Source organism: Stenella coeruleoalba (genome assembly GCF_951394435.1).
Source record: "Stenella coeruleoalba genome assembly, chromosome: 7".
Classification (NCBI taxonomy): Eukaryota; Metazoa; Chordata; class Mammalia; order Artiodactyla; family Delphinidae; genus Stenella; species Stenella coeruleoalba.
The window spans coordinates 48,333,583-48,359,781 of NC_137153.1; the positions used below are offsets into that span (position 1 = coordinate 48,333,583).

The window sequence follows — 26,199 nt, forward strand, 5'->3', positions numbered from 1 at the left end:
GAGAAGTCTTAAGTACAGAAATATCGTTATCAAATTTGCATTTAACAAAGTTTATATTTGAAGTACACTATTACTTGCTTTTCAATGTTTGTCTTTTGTTTTGAAACTTAAATCACTCTAAATTCCTACTATATATGTAAACTTCTTTATTTTTTCTTAGATTATATATCAAATAGTCAATTGAAAATAATAAATTTTTAAAAATACATATATTATTAAATTTAATCAAGAAAAAACCAACTTGAATTACAATTTCATAGAACTGTTACCATTTACCTTTTTCTTTTCTTCACCTGATGATTTTAAAGCTGGCAAATCATTATATGTTTCCAGATCAGTTATCATTTGCTTAATTTTGCTTTTTAGAGACTGTTGTTCCTCAGTCATTTTACTTTCCAGTAGCTCCATTTTTTGTAGATCCAACTGTAGACGCTGACTATCTGAAACGCAGGAAGATTCAAGGCCATAATTAGTCGAAATTTTATTCCTTACACAAAAGGAAATGCAATCATTAAAAATCATGCATTTTTTTACAAGAGTATCTGCAGAAGAAACATGCATTCACTGCAACTAGTGAGACAATACAAAGATAAATTTTTAAAAAATTACTTACCCCCCAGGTAACAAACATAAACCGATGTATATTAATCACATTTGTCTCCATTCTCATACAAACATGTAAGAACACACATAGTTCTTTTTCTTACTTAATAATATATGAGATAAAGATTCATCATTTTTAATATGTGCATGACATATACACACAGTTATGTGGAGAAAAAAGCAAGTTATGAAACGTTATGAGCAAAATTTTTTAAGTACATATATAGTCAGTTCTCATTATTTGTGGTAGTTATATTCCGAAAAGTCATTGTAAACACTGAGTTAGCAAATACTGAACTCCTATGGGAAATACAGGATTAGGTTTCTGTGAGTCTCTGGTTACGATACTTTTATCAACTTTGATGATACTTTTATCATCAAACTAATACATAACCTTGTTTTATATATGTTTCTCTTTAAATATGTTATTTAATATATATTATTGATTTGTTAACATTGAACTCAAGGCCAACTTATGCCTCAGTGAAGCTTATATAACTGACATATTTTCTCTGTAAGGCACATCACAGCCTTGCGCTTAGGAACACTAGCCAACACTTCAGCACTATACTTGGGAGCCATTTTGAATAGCAAAAGCACTAGCAAAAACACACAAAAGTGTGGTTAAAAAAAAAAAGTGACATTAAATAATATACCATGAAAAGGATACTTGTTTATAGTATGAGAACTAATGCAGGAAGGCATAGTGCTGCCTTAATCAACCTCCACTGGGAACTCGAGCATTCAAATTTTTCAAATTTGAATTCCAATTTTTCACCTCTGCGTGTGTTCACAAATGACCATGAAAGTGCTGCAAATATGAATTTGGGGTTACAAATTAATTTCAGTGAGAGAGCAAGTTTACAAATACAGACTCCATAAATAATGAAAATTGCTCATGTGTGTGTGTATGTGTGTGCGCGATTCTTTCTTTCAAAAGTATTGAGCATCTACTATGTGCCAGGTGCTGAGGATATAATGGAAATCAACAGAGACATCATTGTTTTCACTCGAGGAGCTATATTCTAGAGGTTAAATTAGGAAATTAAATAAGCACTTACAGTAAACTGGATAACTACTATGAAAAGAGTAATACAGGGTACCACAGAACATGTGGCATTGGTCAAAAGAATTCTCTGAAGACATGCCTTTTAACTAAGGCATTAAGGATTAGGAATCAACCACACAAAGGAAAAAGTGAGTGTTCCAGAGAAAATAATCAACATGTGCAAAAATGTCTAGAGGTAAGAAAGCATGAGGTAAAGTCTAAAAGTCTAGAGGTAAGAAAGCATGGTACCTTTGCACAAATAAGAGAAGTATGACTAGAACCCAAAGTTCAAAGTGGATGGTGGTAGGAGAGAAAACTGAAAAATTGAAGGATTTCAGTTCATGAAGGGCTTAAGTCAAGACAGGGAGTTGGGACTTTATGCTAAGGGCTGTGGCAAGTCATCAATGAGTTTCAAATCAGAGAGTAACATAATTAAATTTTAGAAAGTTCTCTCTAGTTGCCATGTGGACAATTAATCGAAATAGCATAACTATGTGCAGGAAGACCAGTTAAGTGTTGATTCAGTGATCTAGGCAAGAAATCTTAGACTGGTGGGGATTTTTTTTTCATTAAACAATATTTAGGGACTTCCCTGGCAGTCCAGTGGTTAAGACTTCACCTTCCAGTGCAGGGGGTGCAGGTTAGATCCCTGGTAATGGAGCTAAGATCCCACATGCATCACGGCCAAAAAACCAAAACATAAAACAGAAGCAATATTGTAACAAATTCAATAAAGACTTTAAAAATGGTCCACATCAAAAAAAAATCTTTAAAAAAACCCAGTATTTATTAAATAAATGCTTTCTATGTGCCAGGCAAATAGAAAGGCATGGGGAATATAGCAACAAACAAAGAACTTATATTCCAGTGGAAAAAGACTATATATATAAAATATACAGTTACGTCAGATAAAAATAAATGAAGAAACAGTGCAGGAGAGATCTGGAGGGACTCAAAAAAGATTAGGCATTTAGGATTAACAAAACAGGCAATCAACCGGATACAGTACTTGAGCGAGAGAAAATGCGGAATCCCGTTTCCAACTTGAATAAATGAGCGTATGGGAGGGTAAGCAGAGGGACATATAAATTTTTGTCTGTTGGAGGGATTTATGATACACTGAGGTCGATTTAGGATTTGTTGAGTTTGAGATACCTCAGAAACATCCAAACAGAGATAAGTAAAGATGTCCATATACAGAAATATGGGTCTAAAGCCCAGAGGGAAAAATGTGAGCTCTGAAGATACAGATTCTGAAACCACCAGCATAGAGATGGCACCTGAAACAATGGGAGTGGTTCAAATCATCAACAGAAAAGGATTCATGACTGCACCTATAAGAATACCAAATTTTTAAAGAATAAATTAACATGAAGGATCCATATAGAATAAGAAATGACCAAAGAAATAAGAGAAAAATCAGAAGTCATGGGGAAAGGATATTTCAAGAATAAAGAAGTGGTTTGTAGTACAGAATATTACTTAGAGATTAAAAGAAAAAGATGGCAAAATATGTGTTGAATTTACTGACCAGGAGAACCTGGATGTATCTTCTGAGAACAGATTTCACAGAAAGAAATGGAATCAAGAGTGAGAGGAAGGTTTTAAGAAATTTGACTGTGAAACCTTTGAAAGAGAGGGATAATAGCTGGGCAGAGAATACTCGGAAAAGGCTTTTTATTTTTTTCCAAGATGTGATAAAATACGGAAAAAAGACTAAAAAGATACCAAAATTTTAATAGTAATAAACTTTTGATAGTGGGATTGTATTTTTAGTTTTTATTTATGCTTGCTTACATCTCCTAAATCCTCTATAATGAATATGAATTCCATTTATAATCAGAAAACAGTATTTTTAAAAATATTCCATTCTGGTAGGATTATATAATACCTACCTTCTCTATTTCAGAGACTTCTTAACTTTGTGATGCTGGCTTTAAAGGTCTCTTTTTTAAAGAGAAAGAAAGGTTTAAGAGGAAACCAACATTACTGAGAACCTGGAATGTGCCTGGCTTTATATATTATCTGATTTACTTTCCCTAATAGCCCTGGGCAAGGGTAAATTTTATTATATGAGGAAACTAAAGCTTAGAAAGGTAATTACTGCCCAAGGTCAACAGCCATTCAAGCTTTGGTGCTGAGTGATATTGTTATCACGTTTATGAAAGGTTCATATTTTACAATAGCAAATGTTACTTTACGATCCAAAGATGCCTCAATGAGCAACAGTGAGTTGTGGGAAGAGGAACAGTAACACTTGGTCAATTTTGCTACTTCAGGCTTCTTTCCCCAGGCCCCATCCTTTGTTCTGCCTTCCTTATAGATACCAAAATAAAATCTGATTTCAGCTAACTCAAAAACAGATACTAAAATGGAATTGAAATATATATCCTGTATATTTAGATGAAGAAATCTGGATTCAAACCTGCCTTGGCCAGTTTCTTCTCTTCTGTGTTCCCAGGAATAGGCATGGGAATAACCCAATACATCCTGTAGTTACTTATTTGTAGAGGCATACAGTGATGCATTGTCATCTTAGAACATTTTACCTTCGCTTTTCCTCTAGTTTAAAGTAGGAATATGAATACCCTCAAAAAAATAGTGGTATTTCAGAGTGTCAAAAGCCAAATATGAGCATCTTCCTTAAATTACTTAGATTTAGGGGTAGATTTTTATATTAAAGTAACATATTTCAGAGTAAAATACAAACTTCACAATGATTTTTATGATAAAATTTAATCTCATAGTGGGATATATTGTACCCTGTGTATACATATTATTTTTCTCTGGCTCCTTTTATTGTTCTTTCTTTATTGCTGCATTTCAGCAGTCTGATGATGATGTGCTTAGGTAAGGAATTTTTACATTAACCCTGTTTGGGGTTCAAAGAGCTTCTTAGATCTGTACAATTAAGTTTTTCATTAAATTTTCAGAAAAATTTCAGCCATTATTTCAACTATCTTTTCTCCCCCATTCGCTGTCCCTCCTCTCCTTCTGGGACTCCAATTACATGTAAATTAGACTGCTTGAAACTGTCCCACAGGTCATTTAGGCTCTGTTCATTCTTTTTTCTTCTTCAGATTAGATAATTTCTATTTATTTATCTTTAAGTTCACTGATTCTTTTTTTCTGCTGTCTTCAATCTTCTATTCAGGTCAGTGAATTTTTCATTTTAGTTATATTTTCAACTCTAGAATTTTCACCTGGTTCTTTTTTGTAATTTCCATTTCTCTGTGGGATTCTCCAATCTGTTCATTTTTTATGCTTTTATTTTCCCTCAAGCCCTTAAATATGTTTATAAACTTTTAAAGTCCTTTTTCTTTTCATTTCAACATCTGGATTATCTCAGGTTCAGTGTGTAGTGATTCCCCTTGACTCACATTTTCTTCTTTCTTCATTTTTACTAAATGTAAATTTAGTAAATTTACTAAATGTAAATTTTTATAATGGACATTTTAAATAACATGTTGTAGAGACTTTGCATTCTGCTCCTTTGAAAAGTGCTGATATATATTATAAATAAGCAATTAACTTTGCCGAACTAAATAAATCTCTAAACTTTTCTCCTTTGGAGTGGGTAGCATCTTAAATCTCTGTACTCAGTTCTTTCAACTTCTAGCTGCTGCTTTTTCCTAGGTCCCATAAAGCCTACTCAATGCATACACATTTCAGTAGTCAGATTAGGATTTGGTTAGAGTTTATACATAGATTTTTGGCACTCCTTCTTACCAGGATGTCTCTCTTATACAGGGCAGGCAATGAGTAAGTAAGTTGGTTTCTTCATGTAAGATTTAGCAAAATTTACTTGGACTTAATTTAAGTTTTATTACCTATAAAGATTCTCTAATGGAAAAATCAATACAAAGCCTGCTAATTATTAAACCTTCCTCTTCTACCTATGAAATCAGAAAGATTAAAATATACCTGGAAGGTGACATTATAATAAAAATGTCATGTTCAAGAATCGAGCAACTCTCTACTTATGAATATAACAAAAATCACATAGAGTATAAAATACCAAATAGTAAAAAAAAAAGCTTCAAAAGACATTGATTTAAGAAAGGAGGTTGTTACCAACCAAATTTGTCCTAAGTTGGTATAATTAAATGTGAACATTTCCTTCTGTCTCTTTAAAGAGTCTTAAGACTCAACCACATTGACTATATGTTATTTTAAAAGATATACCAATATATGGACTGAAATGTTGAGGGTTTTGTTTTATTGGATTAATATTTCTACTAGGGTTGGAAATAGTTAAGTTGAGAATCAAAGTGCTGAATCAAAGTCACTGAAGCTTATGGTGTTTCAATGCTCTAAATAGGAAATGTACTTACTTTGTATATTTTGGCTGTTCGGTGAAAAGTTATATAAATCTAACTACAAGTTTAATTTAAAGATATATTAGGGAAATACATTTTTAAACTATATATACTGCTTTTTCTAGAGAAAGGGAGAAAACGGTTGGTTGGTACAGGGTAAAGTTTATCTTCCTTCAACCGCAGGACCCCATGAAAAGCTAAAAGCTTCTCCAAGAGAAGAGACAGGAAGAGGATGCAGACTAGTTCCTTCTGATATGCTATGAAGTTGCAAAGTTTACCAAGTAGTGTGTACATAGTAGCAAAACTCAGAAGGAACCACTTTGACCTGGGGAAATGTTCCTGAAATATTCTGCCATCAGCGCATTTGTTTATTCCCTGGAGCTTCCTTTCCAAAAATATAAATAAAAACTATTGCTGACAGGTTCCTTGTCTCTTTACTCATGCAGTTTATCAGTGTATCTTAACCTTTTTTTTTTCATTACTGTCCCCCTAAGGAGCCTTTTGTAGACTATTGTTTTCACAGTCACCTCCCATGAATTTTTTATATTACAGATGTATATCTGTTTATGTACAGTGACCTTTTGGAGGGCCACACACCTTTATAGTTAGTATATAAAATTTTTTTACCCTCCCCCCAAGAAGTAATTTTGCCCCCTTGGGAGTGATATTGCTCCATTAAGAAGCACAGAGTACACTAAGAAAATCAGGTGAGTTCCAATTTTATCTTCAAGGGTCAAAGGGAGGCAGTTCACAAAAGGGGAATGTAAAATTCATTATCTCTGAAAGATGAACCAGAATATTATAAACCTCTTATGGTGATTTCCAGATAGAAAAAGTTTCTTGTGGGGGATGGTATTAAGAGAAGAAAAACAATTTATATGCTTGGCTTAAATTAACACTTAAAAATAACTGACTAAATGAAATTAATTGTAGGGGTCAGATAATTCAAACTTTAAAAGGGAAACTTTCAGTAAAATCCTTATCATAGTAACAAACCAGATTTTTATCTCCATTGAAGCCAGTTCTCATTCTTTTTTAATTCTACATCTCTGGAGAAGACTAGGTTTTTAAAAGAAATGTAAACACAAAGTATAAAAGTATGAAAGGAATACAAAGTCCTGATTATTGAATTCATTTCCCAGTATTGATATTTACCCTTTTAAAAAATGTATGTTTCTCGACAGCCATTATACAAAGGTAGCTTAAAGGAGGCAAAAACTTGTTGAATTAGTATTGACTTTAGAAAATGAAAAATTTAAAACTATGGTCTAAAACACAAAACAGAAGTTTCTTAGATGAAATAATTAAACATAAAATTCTTCAGCTTATAGAAAAAAGAAAATAAAGATGTAAAAACACTCATAGTTGTATACATCCAAAATAATTGAAAATGGGATCTTGAAGAGATATTTGCACACTTATGTTCACTGCAGCAGGATTTCACAATAGCCTAGAGGTGGAAATAACCTAAATGTCCACCAACGAATGAATGAATAATGAAAATGTGGTATGTACATACTACAGAATATTATTCAGCCTTAAAAATAAATCCTGTCACGTGTCACAACACAGATGAACCTTGAGGACATTACGATGTGAACTAAACTGGTCACAAAAAGGCAAATATTGCCTGATCCCACTTATATGAGGTATCTAAAATAGTCAAACTTTTAGAAATATAAAGTAGAGTGTGGTTAGCAGGAGCTCAAGAGGAGGAAATGGGGAGCTGCTGTTCAATGGTATAAGTTTCAGTTCTGCAAGATGAATATGTTCTAGAGATCTGTTGCATTAACAATGTGTAGATAGTTAACACTACTATACTGTACACTTACAGATAGTTAGGATGGTAAATTTCGTGTGTTTTTTATCACAATTAAAAAAATACTCATAATTAAACCAACAGTAGGTATAAATCAAATTTAGAATGCACCTACTCCACTTACGTGGAATATAATTCAGATATACAAATAAAACTATGGCAAACAAACTTTAAGCAAATCTGGGCAGATAAAATAAATGTACAGAATGACAATTTTCCACCTATATCATCAATTTAAATTCAACTGCATGTTAACAGCGTTCAATATGCATTTGTGGATTCACAATCCTTTATATAAAACTCCTAGGCAGTTGTGTTTTAGAATGCAGAATTCTTTGAATTTTAGAAAAGTAATATAGTGTATATACTGATTATTATATAACTCCCATGACAGGGTCTGAGGCAGCATCCGACATCAAGTAGATAAATATACTTCTGCAGCAAAAAGTATGAACAGTCACACTAGGTAGGACAATTAAAAAGCCTCATGTCAGTTCAGGTCAGGTTAGGTTTTGCTGTAAAGAGCTTTTTTAGATTTGGGGATTCCAGATAAAGGGATATTATGGAAACTATTCCATTTTGGGAATCTTTAAACATTTTTAAGTTAGCAAATAGCATCTTCCTTCTCCATGATCTCACAACTGCCAGAGTAATTTCCAGTAGATAAATAAAACATAGCTAATTCAAAGTCACCATACACCATCATAGTTAGAATCCACCACTTCAGAAAACCAAAGATACTATACAAATTTTGACTTGACTTTATCCTAGGCTCTTTAAGCTCAATTATATTTGTTTCTAATCTCTACCTGCACTATCCAAATGGCAGCCACTAGCCACATATGACTTTTGAGCACTGGAATGTGTCCAGTCCAAATTGAGATGGGCTGTAACTGTAAAATCTCATTGATCATTTTATATTGACTACATGTTGAAATGATAATATTTTGAATACACTGGGTTAAATATAATATATTATTAAAATTCACCTGTCTCTTTTTACTTTTTTAATGTGGCTACTAGGCAATTCAAAATATATATGTGGCTGGCATTACATTTCTTTTGGAAAATGCTACTCTAGTCTCATGTTAGTCATAATGGCTGAAACTATAATTAAAACATTACCACCTCTAGGATACCTCTCTCCTAACTACCCAAGACCACAGTGGATATGAGCCCTGTGCACGTCCATTGCTCCTTATCCTTCTATCTTAACACTGTTTCATTACACTTCAATTGTTTGTTTGGCATTCCACCAGATTGCAAGTTTCTTGAGGAAACAGACTGGATTTTTTTTTTTTAATCCCTGTATACTCAAGTTACAGCAAAGGCATAAAGCAAATACTCAATAAATGTTAAATGAGTGAGAATATTCCAATGAATTACTATTAAGTTGATATGAAAAGTCACAAAAAATTCTAAGCCTATGAATGACTGCAGCAATAGGCAGTCATAAATTATATCCTCAGTCTTTCAAAAAAAATCAAAGAGAATAACATTAGATTTTAAAAGTTCCAGTTTGTTACAGAAAAAAAGGATATTAAAATCTAGGTTGTTTCCTCACCTGAAGTCAGATTCCTAGCCGTACTTTGTGATTTCTGCATTTCAGTAGATTTAAAATTGAGATCATCCTGCATCATCTTCAGCTCTTGATTGGTGATAGAGGATATCTGTTTCATACGATTTATATTCTGTATTTGCAGAGACATAAAAGTGGAAAAAATTCCACTGATTTAACTTTCCAATAAAACTCTTGAAAATGCTGCTAAAGGACTGGATGTTTTGAAAGGGTATTCTTTTTTGAAATACATCATTCATTATATATATATTTTATAAAAGAATACAGTGAGATTCAAAGTGGTTTTCTCAATAAGGAGAGGTTAAATTAAAATTCAGAATCGTTTCTTTTACATTTGCTTTATTTTACTGTAGAAAAAATTCAACTATTCTATTTTAGGAACTGACTGGATTTTTAAAACACTTAGAATATTGAAAAGAGACCACGCATTTTTCCTCCTATGGTACCACACAATAGTAGCTGCTCAATAAATGTTTTTTGAGGAATCAAGATACTCATTAGGTATCCTGTACTCTTACATAATAGTGAACCACTGCAGTTTTTGAGTTGTATTTAGAAAGGTAATCACAGTAAAAATAATGAAGACACTAAGACAGGTACATGGTACTTACTCGACTACAGTGCTCCAAGAGTGCAACAATGTTGGCTTCTATCTGTGCCTTCCTTTCCAGTTCCTGGTTCTTAGTTTCCTCAAAAGTCTCAATAAAGGCTGCCAATTGAAAAATATGATGAGATGCTACTGCTGATATAGCTAAACACTACATAAGCTCTGATTTGTAGGTGTGAAAAGTACTTTTTAGAAATTCAAGGCAAATTTTAAACTATCACTGTTTAATTTTTTATTAACCCAAGGGTAATTAAACTACTCAATAAGAACATTTCTACATACTTTCAGGCTTTTAAAGTTTGTTATGACCTTAATATAAATAAACTAAAAATTTATAAATTCAGGCTCAGAAGTAACAGTTGATAAAATGGAGATGAGAATAAATCCTATGTTTTTACACTAGGATCTCACTGATACACCTACAATTAACATCTATAATTAGCCACTAACTTTACTTTGGAAAATATTACTAACTACCTGCAAACTGAGTATTTTATAATGCCAAATTAGTCTCAACTAAGTAAGTTTAGTAATTTATTGTTACAAATAAATATTCTAAGAAATCCTCCCTTTTCTTCTCTAACATAGAATTAGTACATAATTTGCTATTACTTACATTCTTAAAATATTTCTATGGATCTTCCAAAAATTAACTTAAAATAATTTTACTATTAGCATGAAACAACAAATTAATTCTGAGATAATTTTTGGTACTTGCTGAGATTTTAAAGAAATCTTGGGATATCGTTAAGCCAGAGTTGGTAATTACTGCTTTATGACATGTTTCTATGAAGGTAACAATCGGCCTCAGACCTATAAAAATGTCAGATTTTTAAAAAATAATAATTTAAAAAGGAAACCAGTAATTGTTAATATAGTCAATTTTGATAAACTTATGAATGTACAACATAAGTTTAAGTGAAGATCTATTTACAAAGTCAAATTCAGATTTTTTTTTCAGATTTTTTAAAAAAGTGAATAAGAAGCTACAATAGAAGGCTACTAAAGCTTCAGTCAGTAATAGAACCAAGAAACAAAATCAGAGGTGAGGGCTAATAAATAATGAGATAAGTACTATGAAAAGCTTAAAAAAAAGGTGAAAGATATTAAAGGTGAAGCATGTGAAAGAGAACATTCAACAATCAATGAGTGGTCTATAGATTATACAGACTATAAATGTACGTATTAGCTTTAGAATCTATCCCTAACATACAGTCATACACATACATACACATGTACAAAATCTTTCTAGAATTCTCTACCCATCTAAACTATGCTAGATATTTAGTAATACTTCAAGGCAAATGCTTTGAATGTCCACACTTCTGCACTTCTATTATTAGTCATTAAATCTTCTCAAAATGAGATCTCTGATTCAGTATAAATGAACAACTGGGAATATATTTTCACATCTATAAGATTATCACTTACTGTCCATATTTTCCTCCCTTTTTTTTAGCTCCTTGTACTTCTGATTCATTTCACCTATAAGAGATAAAAAATTTAACATTAGTTTCAAGAACTTAAGATATAGTACTCTAAATTAGAAATATCTCTTAGGTTCTCGATATGCCATTAGTCATTAAATATTCAGTATTTTCAATTAGGTGAAATTCATTTACATTGACTTACAGGGTCTTTCAAAACAGCTATATATATGTGTATGTTTGACTATTTGGAAAGAACAATCCCCTGACTGGAAAGGACTGAAAGACTCTCCAATGGTTCTCTATTTCACTTCCAACTTGGAGCTATTCAACCTACGCATGCACACACTGGTGACGGGAAACATAAGCTCCCATGAAATTTCATTTCATCTCTGAATAGCTCATAACAGCAAACAAGATGGCAGGGTTACTTCCCTCACAGAGCTTAAAGTCTAGAGATTTAACAATTAAAATGTACTAAGTGCTATCATATGAAAGTAAAGGGTGCTATAGCAGCACACAGCAAGGACAATTAATCTAGTTCAGGGATTCAGGAAATTTTCCTCTAAAGAAGTAATATTTAAGCTGCATTATAAAGAATGGATGAATAGGAGTTACTTGGTCAAAATATAGAAGGAGTTGAAAGTCAAAGCATTATAAGTACATAAATATGAAAGTGAGGATGAATATGGTAGCACAGAAAACCGAAAGAGTTCTGAGGCAGAGAATGTGAAGTGAAAAAGTGGCACAAAGATGAGGCAGGTTATGAGAGACCTTATAAGACACATGTTATAAAAGTCTGGATTCTCTCCTAAGGGCAAAGATTACTGAAGAATTTTAAGCAAAGGAATAAAATTATCAACTTGCATTTCTGATCTGGAGAATAAAAGAGAAGTAAGAGTGGAGGCAATAAGACCAGTTAGGAGGTTGTCAAAGTAATCCAAATGAAAGAGGAAGACTGCCTGGGCAATTAGGATGTAAGGTAGAGGATTTTCATTTGAGACATTTAAGAGCCAGAGTAAGGTGAGGATTTTGGTGAGGGTCAGAGAGGGAGAAGTCAAGTGTGACTCCCAGGTTTCTGGCTTGGGTAATCGAGGACATTGTGGTACTGAAAAATAAATAAATAAAAAGAAAATTGAGGAAGAAACTGCCATGTTGCATTTAATATATGTAAAAGACATGATTAAAAGGGCAAAAATCCATGGCCCGTACAGATGGATGAAATCGGACACTTTAGCTGCATAAAGGGACCATTAGTAGAGGTGGATCATGATTATTTTAGAAAAACAGGATTTTCAGTGTAACAGAAATTGAGATTTGGAGGCCCAGGGCTATTTTCCTGAACTAGTGAGATGGCTGCAGTCCTGTGCTCCCAGAGCCCCAGGTAAAGAAAGCAGAATAAATTTGTGCTTGATCCAATCTGTACAGTTTCTTCATTAAAGTCAGTTAGATCTTAGCATTCTAGAGAAACAAAGGAAGCTTACTAAGACAATGCCCAGCAAAGATGGAGAGAATAAGAGATTCCTAAGGGTGTTCCTGGTAAGAAGCTGGCATTTAGAAGGACTTTAGGAAGAAGAGTTCTAAGAAAATGGGGGAGCCAATAGTTAGAGTCCAGAGGCTAAAACCCATTGGTCAGTCTGTGTTCTATCTATCCTCCTATAAGCTCTACAGTTTTGCCAAGTACCGGCTAGAGCAGCAATAACATTAGGGAGTGGAGGTAGACAGTCAGAATAGAGCCCCTAATTACGTGGAGGCTACGGACTTCCACTTGTATACTTGCTTGGGTGGGAAGTGAGTTACAATTACACAAAGGTGATGGCAAAGTCAGAGACCCAGGTCAGCAGACAGCTTTTCTGCTTTCTGGTCTGAAAACATTTTTCCCAAATTGACCGAGGACAATCCTTATACAGAGAAAACCTTGTCAAGGCCCCCACCACCAGTACTCATAGTAAAAAGGCTGAAAGCTACTGTATAAGGATAGTAAATACCCAGAGGTCATGAATTCCCAGCCAGTGAACACTCAGAACGAATGGGAAACATTTGGTTCACTCTAAGACTTTGGATGCATTAACAACTTTACTGATCAGTTCAGATGATTAACAATGGTCTCAGGGCATAATGATGCAGCACGATTAGTTGTAAGGGGAAGGGGAGAGATCTTTTTGTTTCACTAATAACAAAGTTTGTATATGATTAAGTTTTTTTTGAAAAATACATTATAGACAGATTAAGATTAGCCCTATAATGATGTTACCATTCAGTAATTTATGGCAATAGTTTTTCGGATGGGAAACAAAGAAAGAATATGAGCTTGCAGCATACATGATCTGGAATATCCTCACAGGAGGCTTATATGCTCGTAAATATTATATAACATATGTGAAGTAGCAGAAAAGCTAGTATCTGCTGAATCTGCCATGGCCTAGGTTTCTAAAAAAGTCCTAGTTCCTTGTGTGGCTGTCTGAGAAGTTGTCCTCTTGGGAGATTGGTCAGGCATTAAGGGATTAAGAAGAAGGCCTGCATCCTAGGCTTTATAGGCATTTAACTACCATCTTATCTTTCCTCTTCTAAACTTAAGAGAATTTCCTACACATGCTGTTTCCAGCTCCTCATCTTGCTATTAGACCTTACGACACTGCAATGAGGCTTCTCCTCCTGACATTCCAATGAAATTGTTCACAGTAAGATTATATGACTCCTTAATTATCAAATCCAAGGGGCAGTTTCAAGTTATCTTACTCTGTAATATTTGACACTATTGATACATCCTTTCTTCTTCCAATTATTTTTCCGCTTATGTTTTTTGTTGCTTGGGGGTTGGGCTTTTCTGGTTTTTCTTACTCTCATTCCTTCTTTGTCTTCCCTTCATAACTTTCCCTTTCTTCATTTAAATTCTGGATTCTGCTCTTCATTGACTTCTAATGCTACATTATATCCAAGGAAATCCCACTCATTCTTGTGGTTTAAAAACTCTTAAATTTGACCTTTTTCCTAATTTTCAGATTGTTTTATCCAATTGTTTACTACATATATTCATGTGGGCACATTTCATGACATCCTAATACACAGCCTATCCATAATTAAATGCATCAGTCTTCCCCCTCAAAGTCTGTACCCCTCTGTATTGCCTATTATGTTTGAAAGCCCTTCACCATACACTTATCAACCAAGTCAGAAACCTGGGAGATTCCTCCCTCCTTCTCCCCTCAAATCCATGCTCCAAGTTGCCATCAGATTGAGCTGGAAGACATATCTGGTCAATGTCTCCCAGCTATACAGCTGGCCAGCTGGATTAGCTAGGACAGAGCTCCCATATATCTTAGCAAATTCCCAAGCTTCATAAAACCTCCTCCCATATCACTGTTGCTAAAAAGAGAAGAGATCAGGGCCCTAGTGAACTCCTCTATTTTGTGATTTCTCAGTTGGTGGATTAATATCTGAGCTTCTCATAAGAGGCAATGTACAGATGTGGGCAGTCCTAAAGTAGGGTAAAATATAGGGCTTGTTACAAAATCTATCCTTAGATTTAATATTATAGGAGAGGACAAGATCATAGACAGGGGAAGCTAATCAGTTATCACACTGGAGGTGCAAAGCAGGCCATAAAAAGGGTCTAATCATTTTAGAAAGATCAACAATGAAGAGACCAAAGGAGAGGGAAAAGGACACATTCATAAAATGAGGGTTATTTTAGAGCTATCCTCAAACTCTGAGTATTTGATGTGATCATAGTTCTACATAATTTATTTCTTCCAAGTTTAGTGAGTACCTATTATGTGCCAGATACTATAATAGGTGCTGGGGATATCAAAATGAACAAGACAGTTGCCACTCTATCCTAGAAGGGTGTACAATCTGTTAGGTGAACAAAAGCAAAAAGTTACAATGCAACATAAGTACTGTAACTAAGCTATATATGAAGTACTATGATAACTAGATGGGTGAAAAGAGTTCAGAAGGCTTTTATATAGAAAGTATCATATCAGCAAGGCATTTTAACAGGTAACGGAGGAATTATAGAGATGAATAAGATATTTTCCTTCAAGAAATTTATGCTGTAGTAAGACAAGTACCCAAAAATTTCCACTATAAATTCAGGCCTCTTTCCCCTTACAAGGGGGGAAGAAGAAATGAGTACGGACTGTTACAAAAGACTTGGGATATTGTAGAAAGGACACTATTGCTTTTTGATACTCTCAGCTATAGCCAGCCAGTGGAGTAAGGGAACTAGGCTCTTCTTCCAGCACTAAAGGGCTGAGTACCACCATAACCACCTTTCTCCTCACTTGTCAGTAAGGTCATCTGACTCTTTTACCTCTCTATCATAAAATGTTCTCTTGAATCAAGGCTTAACAGAGCAATCTTGGCTTTTATACTCTGAGAAGCAGTTCTGACCCTGGAGAAGGGTCTGATCACCATTTTCCAGAACAGGTAGCCACCCCAATCTTCTCTCATGATCAGTGTACAACAAGGCACAAGCTAGTGACTCCTCTGGCTGCAAGGCTCCCAAGTCAGCAGACCTACTGATTTTAGAGGTGAAAAAGTAGCAGATAGTAAATAAAATTAGAGAGGAGGGGCAAAAATAAACACCAAGGTACTTTTGCTGGAAGGTAGGATTCTTTCCTTTCTAGCACTTGGGGTCCTTCTGAGGCAAGCTAAATATCCCAGTACCTTCGAGCATTCAGTACCTTCAAGTGTTCCTTATGTGTCATAGTTTCAGTCTTGTTATCATTCTGTTCATTCTACTCTTAGCCCAGTTCTTCTGGACTAAGAGTTCATTCTACTCTTACTCCAGTTCTTCTTCATTCCTTTTAAAGTATGATGCCAAGAAACAGGATTCCAAGCAGACTATCACTTCTCATCTCATAGTCCATATATTCATCTTTTGTTAATGTAATCTACGATTCCAGCTGTTCTGGAGGCTGTATCACATGAATTCACATTGAGCAGTTATCTAAACCCCCTCTAACATTTTCACATATTTTAGTAAGATACAGCACTTTCTCCTCCCCCATTCCTGCTTCAATTTTAATTAGTTTTGGAGTCCTATTAAACTTCATCTTTTTACATTCAGGCTCTCTCTCACCTACTTTTCACACATCACTATAGCAGTAAGTGATAAACTAATATATCAAATATTGCTAAACTGGTATGCTAAAATGAGTACATATAAGTTTAATGTTTTAAACTAACTTTTAGCTTCAAGCTTCACCCAATTTATCAATTATACATTCAACAAAATGTTTTAAATTTTGGCAGGAAAGTTTCTTTACAGCTATGCAGACAAGGTCTGATTATTCTATCTACTAGAGGCATTTAAAATATATACAATAAAAATTCTCTAAATATGTAAAAGTTAAATTATTGCCTAAAGCCTCACCATTTCTAAAGAAAATAAAAAGGACTATGAAGAAGTTTGTTTCAACAGAGTAATGTCCATAAAATCAGATGGTATAATGAGTAATCCTTGGCATGTATACTAAACACAATGTAAGTTCTTAATTATTTCCTAAAGCAGTGGTTATCAAACTTTAGCATGCATCGGAATCATCAGGAGGGTTTGTTGAAACACAATTTGCTAAGCCCTATTCCCAAGGTTTCATGTTTAGTAGGTCTGGGGTAGAGTCCAAGAAGTTTTATTTCTAACAAGTTTCAGATGGTGCTGAAGTGCCTGGTCTGAAGATAATACCACCATACTAATAAATAGTTTAACCAATCCCCAAATTGAACAATAAGCAATGATTCATTCTTCTTCATTGTATGTATATTGAGAAGCTACAAAACAGCAATGTAAAGATGCCATTTGAAACTCAGATACCAGCTGATAAACTGAATATATTATCTTGTACATCCTGGGGAAAATACTTTCCAAATATGTTTTGGGAAAATCTCCAGGAAAGTTATTAAAGTTTCAGTTTATAAATTAATAGCATTACATATGGTCACCTTATCTTTGATAAAGGAGGCAAGAATATACAATGGAGAAAAGAAAGCCTCTTCAATAAGCGGTGCTGGGAAAACTGGACAGCTACATGTAAAAGAATGAAATTAGAACACTCCTTAACACCACACACAAAAATAAACTCAAAATGGATTAAAGACCTAAATATAAGGCCAGACACTATAAAACTCTTAGAGGAAAACATAGGCAGAACACTCTATGATATAGATCACAGCAAGATCCTTTTTGACCCACCTCCTAGAGAAATGGAAATAAAAACAAAAATAAACAAATGGGACCTAATGAAACTTAAAAGCTTTTGCACAGCAAAGGAAACCATAAACAAGACGAAAAGACAACCCTCAGAACGGGAGAAAATATTTGCAAATGAAGCAACTGACAAAGGATTAATCTCTAAAATTTAAGCAGCTTATGCAGCTCAATATCAAAAAAACAAACAACCCAATACAAAAATGGGCAGAAGACCTAAATAGACATTTCTCCAAAGAAGATATACAGATTGCCAACAAACACATGAAAGGATGCTCAATATCATTAATCATTAGAGAAAGGCAAATCAAAACTACAATGCGATATCATCTCACACCGGTCAGAATGGCCATCATCAAAAAATCTACAAACAATAAATGCTGGAGAGGGTGTGGAGAAAAGGGAACCCTCATACACTGTTGGTGGGAATGTAAATTGATACAGCCACTATGGAGAACAGTATGGAGGTTCCTTAAAAAAATAAAAATAGAACTACCATATGACCCAGCAATCCCACTACTGGGCATATACCCTGAGAAAACCATAATTCAAAAAGAGTCATGTACCAAAATGTTCATTGCAGCTCTATTTACAATAGCCAGGACATGGAAGCAACTTAAGTGTCCATCGACAGATGAATGGATAAAGAAGATGTGGCACATATATACAATGGAATATTACTCAGCCATAAAAAGAAACAAAATTGAGTTATTTGTAGTGAGGTGGATGGACCTAGAGTCTGTCATACAGAGTGAAGTAAGTCAGAAAGAGAAAAACAAATACCGTATGCTAATACATATATGGAAGCTAAAAAAAAACGGTCACGAAGAACCTAGGGGCAAGATGGGAATAAAGATGCAGACCTACTAGAGAATGGACTTGAGGACACGGGGAGGGGGAAGGGTAAGCTGGGACAAAGTGAGAGAGTGGTAGTGTATATATGGACATATATACACTACCAAATGTAAAATAGACAGCTAGTGGGAAGCAGCTGCATAGCACAGGGAGATCAGCTCAGTGCTTTGTGACCACCTAGAGGGGTGGGATAGGGAGGATGGGAGGGAGGGAGACGCAAGAGGGAAGAGATATGGGGATAAATGTATATGTATAAGTGATTCACTTTGTTATAAAGCAGAAACTAACACACCATTGTAAAGCAATTATACTCCAATAAAAATGTTTTTAAAAAAAGCAGATTTCTAATCAGAAACAATGTAAGTGAGAAGACAGTGGATCAACATCTCTGAAGTATTAAAAGATAACATCTGTCAACCTTGACTATACCCAGCAAAAATATCCTTTGAAAATGAAGGCAAATAGGCATTCTCAGACATACAAAAGCTGAAAGCATTCATCACCAGCAGACCATAACTACAAGAAATGTTCAAAGTCCTTCAAGCAGAAAGAGAAAGATCTCAGATGGAAATCTGGAATCTACATTAAGGACTGAAGAACAGCAGAAATGGGTAAATAGTAAGATTTTGCTCCTTATTAGTAATCGTTTAAAAATATAATTGACTGTCAAAAATAATAGCTATGCAAAATGGATATCTCAGAAATAACTAAATTTCCTTGTCAATTGCATTATTATGAACTTTCATCAAATCTTTAACCGTGGTCATTTTAAAGTCTTTTGTCATTTACAAACAGTTCTGGGTGTACTCGGATGCTTTTGCAAAAATGTTCCTATAAAAGGGTTTCATCTTCAAGGAATTCATGGAAAAGACTCTGAGACATGCAGGTTTCTGGTAACTGACTGTACTGCTGAACTGAATGAATAAGCATTTTCAGAAAGATCAAGATGAAAAAAAAACTAATGACATGGGACTGAGTGAACTGATGAGGATGATTATAATTTTTTGACTTTCTGTTTGAATTAAAAAAAAAATCCCAAAAGGACTCAAGAGGCAAAAAATATACAAACCAATTTTCACTGCAAAGTAAAGGAGCTGTTGTTACAATGGAGGATTACTGGACTGAATGTCAATATTATGACATAGTATGAGTGTGTTTTGTGTTCAGTAATTGCAATCATTGTTGCTTTTGTTGTGGTCAACCATTTACAATGCTTGGTGTCAGTTTATCTCTTGTAAAAATAAAATACAGTGTATGTGTGTGAAAAAAAATAGCTATGTAGTTATTACCTTATAAAATACGTAAAAGGAAAATGTGTGATGACAATACCACAAAGACCAGGAAGGGAGAAGTAGAAGCATGCCATTGTCAAGGTTCTTATACTATACATAATGAGGTATAACATGAAGGTAGACTATGATAAGTTAAAGATATACACAATATCCTAAAGCAACCACTAAAATAACAAAACAAAGAATTATAACTGAAAGACCAATAAAGAAGATAAAATGGAATCATTAAAAATAATTAATCCAAGTCAGACAAAGAAGAATGAATAAATAAACTGTGGTTTATCTTCACAGTGGAATACTACTCAGCAATGAACAGGAGCAAACTGGTGACATGTGCAAATATATGGATAAATCTTAAAATAATTATGCTGAGTGAAGGACCAGAGAAAAATGTGTACATAGTTATGATTCTGTTTATATAAAATTCTAGAAAATGTAAATTAATCAACAGTGACAGAAACAAGATCATCGGTTACTTGAGGATGGGAGAGTGAAGCAGGTAGGAGTGGGAGGGAGAGGCTGCAAAAGGGTATTAGGAGATTTTGGGGATCGTTGAGTATGTTTACTCTCTTGATTGTGGTGATGGTTTCACAGGTGGATGCATATGTCAAAACTTATCAAATTATGTACTTTAAATATGTTTACTGTATTGTATGTCAATTAAACCTTTGTAAAGCTGTTTTAAAAAAACTAAAAAAATTAATTAATAGCATTAATAATAACAGCCAATAACTAACATTTATGTGCAATTTTTAAATTGCATGCTATTCTGAGTCATACACACACACACACACACACACACACACACACACACACACACACACGTTCCATTCATCTAATCTTCACAGTAAACCTAAAAGGAAGGTAGGTACTGTTATTATTGCCACTTTAAAGATGAGGAAACTAAGGTACAGCAAGGTCAAGTAGCACGTCTGAGATCAGCCAGTAAAACAGCACAGCTCAGATTTGAATCCTAGCATGCGGGTTGCAGAACCCGTGCCCTAAAACAAAACTATTCTGTCTTTATAAATTCTATTTTACCTGACATAACCAGAGAATAAAAGCTTCTAACCTGGGCCTTGGAACTATGAGTAGGAAGAAGTATCCTACAGACAAACCAAAGAAAAGGGTTGTATTTTATGTTTTTACTACCCTTGAAAGCAGCATTTAAATTATAGAGTAAATTGCAATGAATTCATTTGAAGTTTAGGGCAGTAATCCAATGATCCTGTAGCATTTTATGCATACTTCTATTATGATACATATTTATCACATTGTAGCTGTTAGATATTTAGATGTCTGTGATATGCTGTATTGATAACCACATGATATTCCGTTTTATCAATCTTTGGGAAGATACTGTACTCTAAAATTGAAGGAATAATTTGTAGTGAGCAATAATGCCCAAAAATCCTTCTTGGGGAGAAATGTGACTGTACTTTGTAAACTGTGTTCCTTAAGCCTTGTCTGAGCACGCAGATGTCCAGAAAATTAGCTCCACCTCGTGGATCATGGTAGTACTACAAATTCAGGCCTTTGAGAACAGTGAACTGTCAGAGAAGTAATTAGCACTGGTGAGGATGCACTTTCACATACTGCTGCTGGATGTATAAACTGGTACAACCATTTCTGGAAAGAAATTTTCAAAAATAATCAAAATTGTATACATAAGTAACTTTCTATTCAAAATTTCACTTCTAGAAATTTAGCCTATAGAAATATACAAATTAACAAACATATATGTATCAAGGTTATTTAGTGCAGCATTGTTCTTGGTAGTGAAAAATTAGAAACAACCTAATGTCAATGTGGATACAGCTAATACTATTTAACAAGAATATCAACATGACTACAGCTAATAGTTTTTGTAAGTACTTAAATATGTGCCAGGGACCATTCTTAGTCTGGCTTTAAAGCCCTGACATTGGCTACTATGCAATACTTCTTAGAATGAAGTATATACATCCTCATACGGAAGAGTGTTCATTATATACAGTTAAATGAAAAGACTCAAGCTCAGAAGAACTGTATCACTCAATTAAATATATATACATTAAATATATATATATATATGCTGTGTATAGAAAAAAGTCTAAAAGGCTATACATATCAAACTGTAAACAATGATTACCTCTGAAGAATGGGATGCGTATGAGGAGAAAGGAGATGATTTTTACTTTATACACTTTTGTATTGCTTGAATTTTCCACATTAAGTACACACCAGGTTTGTACATAAAAAGTACACAATTAAAAAAAATAAGTTAATTGGAGTCTTTAAAATAACTTTAACTACTTTAAGGAAAATTTTTTAAAACTAGTAAGGGGTAACCTCCTAGATGCTGACTGATAATTTGCACAGTTAATGACAATACATGAGAATGGTCATTTGAGGCAACACACACACACACACACACACACACACACACCCATAAAATGAAGTACATTCAAGGTGATTAAAACGCTTCAGAAATTCTGGGTAAGTTTATAACTGGTAATTTTTTGACAAAGATGGTAGGTTGAACATGCACATCTAACCCTAACCTGCCCCACCCCCCAAACTCCACTAAAATTATAGTAAAAAGAATTTTTAAAGGTCAAACTCCCAGCAATGAGAAAAATAGGAGAGGAAACAATAGTAATAAAATTTTGGAAGCTGGAAGCAGATGGACAAATGGTAACTAATTTAGCAGACCTGAGAAAGTCTAAACCTAAGCTGCACTGGGTAAAGATGAGAATTAACCAGATTTCAAAAGGCTCAGGAGTTCTGCATAGACAATCACTTATTTTGTGTTCCTACACCATGGAAGGTTTTGTCGTGTCTTAAAATAGTAACACTGCTCTTTTTAGAATTTAACGGAATATAGTGAAGAGTACAGTAGAGGCCTGAGTTAAGTGGACCAATAAACACCATTTACTTTGAGGGACCTTCAATATGAAATATACAAAAATTAATTTGTGGTGAGAATAAATTTTCTTAGTCAACAATTACCTTATCAAAAACTAACTACTCAACCATATGTTAGAAGTAAATCTTTAGGTAAAAGAATAATAAAAATAATATCCTATGTTGAATGAGAATATAGGCTACTATTAGCTTGTTGCCTTCACCTAGATCTACAACGCCTTTTCCATTACTTTCCCTTTCTCATACAGAAGCAGCATTTTAAAAAGCAACAATTAAGTAAATATTTAATGGTTGGCACTTCAGCTTGAGAAAGGAGAAATCAGGATGGATTCCAGGAGAAATCAGGCTTTTCTGAAAAGTAGCATGGCATCTGCCAATAGTACTCTGCTTTAATAATGATGCAGATTGTAGCCGAATTCTGACCATATAACAACTTTCAATAGAGCTATTTCTCACTGCTTCTAGTTAGCAAAAATAGTAACAATTCCTTTCCTGCTAAAATATAGGATAGTACACATATTTAAACCTAAGTATTTTTTAGAACCCATATAACAAAGTTACCTGATCCAGCAATAAAGTAAAACTACTGTAGGGGTGAAGTCTAACAAATACTTAACATAATAGGATTAAATCCCCCAGCAGTTTAAAAAAGTAATGACATCTTATTATAATGAAAATTCTCTGTTATCAGGTTATTTCTCCTTAAAAATTACTTACAAAGACTAAATAAAGATTTGAGAGCAAAGAAGCCCATCTAGAATTGGTCAAAAGTGTAAGTGTATTATGAGGATTTTTTCTGCATTATCCAGATTGTCACAGAAACTGATAACTCAGCATCTAGGAATAACGAAGATTTTTGTAGAATAGCCAAATAACTGTTAATTGATTTTATTAAGTTAACTTTGAGACAATGTAACTTTTAGCAAATTGTAACTTTAAGGACTTAAAAAGTGCAAAAATATGATGAACTTGAAGAAGCTGTTGGATTACAGGACCACCATTAATATCTAGCAGAGAACATAACTGTACCTAAACCAGTATCAAAGGATGCCTTTAAATTTAGAATGAATTATGCAAACCTTTTAAAAGTTTATTTGAAAACTGAAGGGTTGGAGCAAGTACTAACAAAGTCAGACATGTACAAACACATTTACAGTTTAAGTGTTATGTTAACCAGAACCCCTACAAGGCAAAAGGTGGCCTAGCTGGATTACACACAGGTGCCATAAATGGAAGAAACCAGGTAACATCTAAGAAATTAATAAAATGGCCAGAAGGAATAAAGCTGGGGGCAGAGATAAGTATGGACCAGAAAGTCAAAATAACTTGATAATCCTCCACATCTTAAGGAGCAGATTATCCACAATCTTGAGTCAAGGGACTGCTGAGAATGCAGATGTAGATAAGAATCCACCTCTTTACTGGAAATCATAAATCGAAGGTAGGAATCCTCTAAAAAGTAATAAAACTGTTGCTAACTAATCAAGCTCTCTCTGTAGATAAGAGTGCATTTGTATATCTTAAGAACTAGAGGGCCCAAAGAAGTGACTAGAGCCCAACTCTCACCTTTAATTCATTCTACAAATCCTTCCCTTCTAAAATACAGGACTGGGAATTCCCTGGCTGTCCAGCTGTTAGGACTCCATGCTCTCACTGCTGAGGGCCAGGGTTCAGTCCCTGGATGGGGAACTAAAAATCCCACAAGCTGCACGGTGCAGCCCAAAAAAATAATAATTATTTAAAAATATATAAATAAAATACAGGACTGTTTAATTCATTCCACAAAGACTTATTGAATGTTTATTTTCCCAGGCATTGTGTTGATGAAAGAGGTTACCAAAGTGAACAAGACACAGTCCCTGTCCTGGAGGATGTAGAGCTTAAGGGAAAAGACAAACACCTAAGTAGAAAGTGGTAAAGTAATGTGGTCAATACATTTATGCCGTGTGTTCTGATAACAGAGGGGATCACTCACTTAGCCCAGCCCAGAAATAGGTCAGGGAGAGAAATTAGGGTTACTATGTTGGATATGAAAGGATACCTGAGCTAGATCTTAAAAAATGAGAAGTTAGTAAAGTAAGTAACAGAGAAAAGAACATTCAAGAAAAGGGAACAAATAATAGGAGCAAAGGATTGAGCATGAAACAATCCTTTGATGTATGATAAGAGGGTGACGTGTGAGGTACCACTGGTAGATTATTATTATTATTCTTAGAATGTAAGGATAGAGATGCTGAGGGGTAGGAGAGGAGGCTGACAATGTACAGGTCAGATTATGGAGGGACTAGAATGCCACACAAAGATTCTTAAACTTTATCTTGTAGGTCACGGGGAACCACTGTTAAGTGGAGAATGATACAGAATCACATTTCACATAAGTCACTCTGGCAACACTGTGGTGGATGAATCTGACAGGGAGCAAGATTGGAGGTCGGGGACCAGTTAGTAGACTACTGAAATAGTTCAGGAAAGAAATAATGAGGTCCTGAACTAACAAGTGACCTTCTAATAAAAACCCCAATAATCCAGGATGATCAAAGTGTAGTAGAACAAAAAACTAATGCATTGATATATATGTGAACATACAATACATAATATTTATATATCACATATATTTTTATATGTACATATATATATGCTTTTTTGCTACTATTACATTACATTATAGATTGTGCCTTTCTACATTAATCAAAAAGGACAGGTAATTCCCTGGTGGTCCAGTGGTTAGGGCTCCTCACTTCCACTGCAGAAGGAACCGATTCGATCCCTGGTCTGGGAACTGAGAGCCCGCAAGCTGTGGTGCGGCCAGAAAAAAAAAAAAAAAAGGACAAAGAATTTACGAAAACAAAAAGGAAAAGGGAAGCTACAATTCAAAGCATTCTATTTATCGTAGAACTAGCAATTAATAATAAATTGTTTAAAAACACAGACCTACTAGAGAATGGACTTGAGGATATGGGGAGGGGGAAGGGTAAGCTGTGACAAAGCGAGAGAGTGGCATGGACATATATACACTACCAAACGTAAAATAGATAGCTAGTGGGAAGCAGCTGCATAGCACAGGGAGATCAGCTTGGTGCTTTGTGACCACCTAGAGGGGTGGGATAGGGAGGGTGGGAGGGAGGGAGACGCAAAAGGGAAGAGATATGGCAACATATGTATAAGTATTACTGATTCACTTTGTTATAAAGCAGAAACTAACACACCATTGTAAAGCAATTATACTCCAATAAAGATGTAAAAATAAAATAAAATAAATTGTTACCCCCAAATGAGTTATTTTACTGGAAAAATAAATAGAATTCTGCTAGAAATTTAAATTTAGAAGGAGGAATATTATTTAAAATGTATCCCATAAAGCATCTGAAATCAAGAACATTATCAGATTTCTCAGAATAATTTATTAACAAAGAAAATCTATATACTAGATCTACATAAATTAAAAGCAATAAAATAATTTAATAAAGAAAACAACATGACCTTAGTAACAATTTATTGTGAACCTACCTTGCCATGTGTACCACTTACTATT

General features: G+C 34.3%; 1 protein-coding gene across 1 annotated transcript in view; it reads right to left on the minus strand.

Moving 5' to 3' along the window:
- Positions 1-26,199, minus strand: part of IFT74 (intraflagellar transport 74) — a 79,022-nt gene that overhangs the window by 6,808 nt on the left and 46,015 nt on the right. Inside the window, exons 14-17 of the mRNA XM_079927806.1 lie at positions 11,407-11,460; positions 9,980-10,077; positions 9,354-9,480; positions 277-440 (exon numbers count right to left, since the gene is read on the minus strand). Of these exons, the coding sequence (XP_079783932.1) occupies positions 277-440; positions 9,354-9,480; positions 9,980-10,077; positions 11,407-11,460 (443 nt within the window). The remainder of the gene's footprint in view (positions 1-276; positions 441-9,353; positions 9,481-9,979; positions 10,078-11,406; positions 11,461-26,199) is intronic.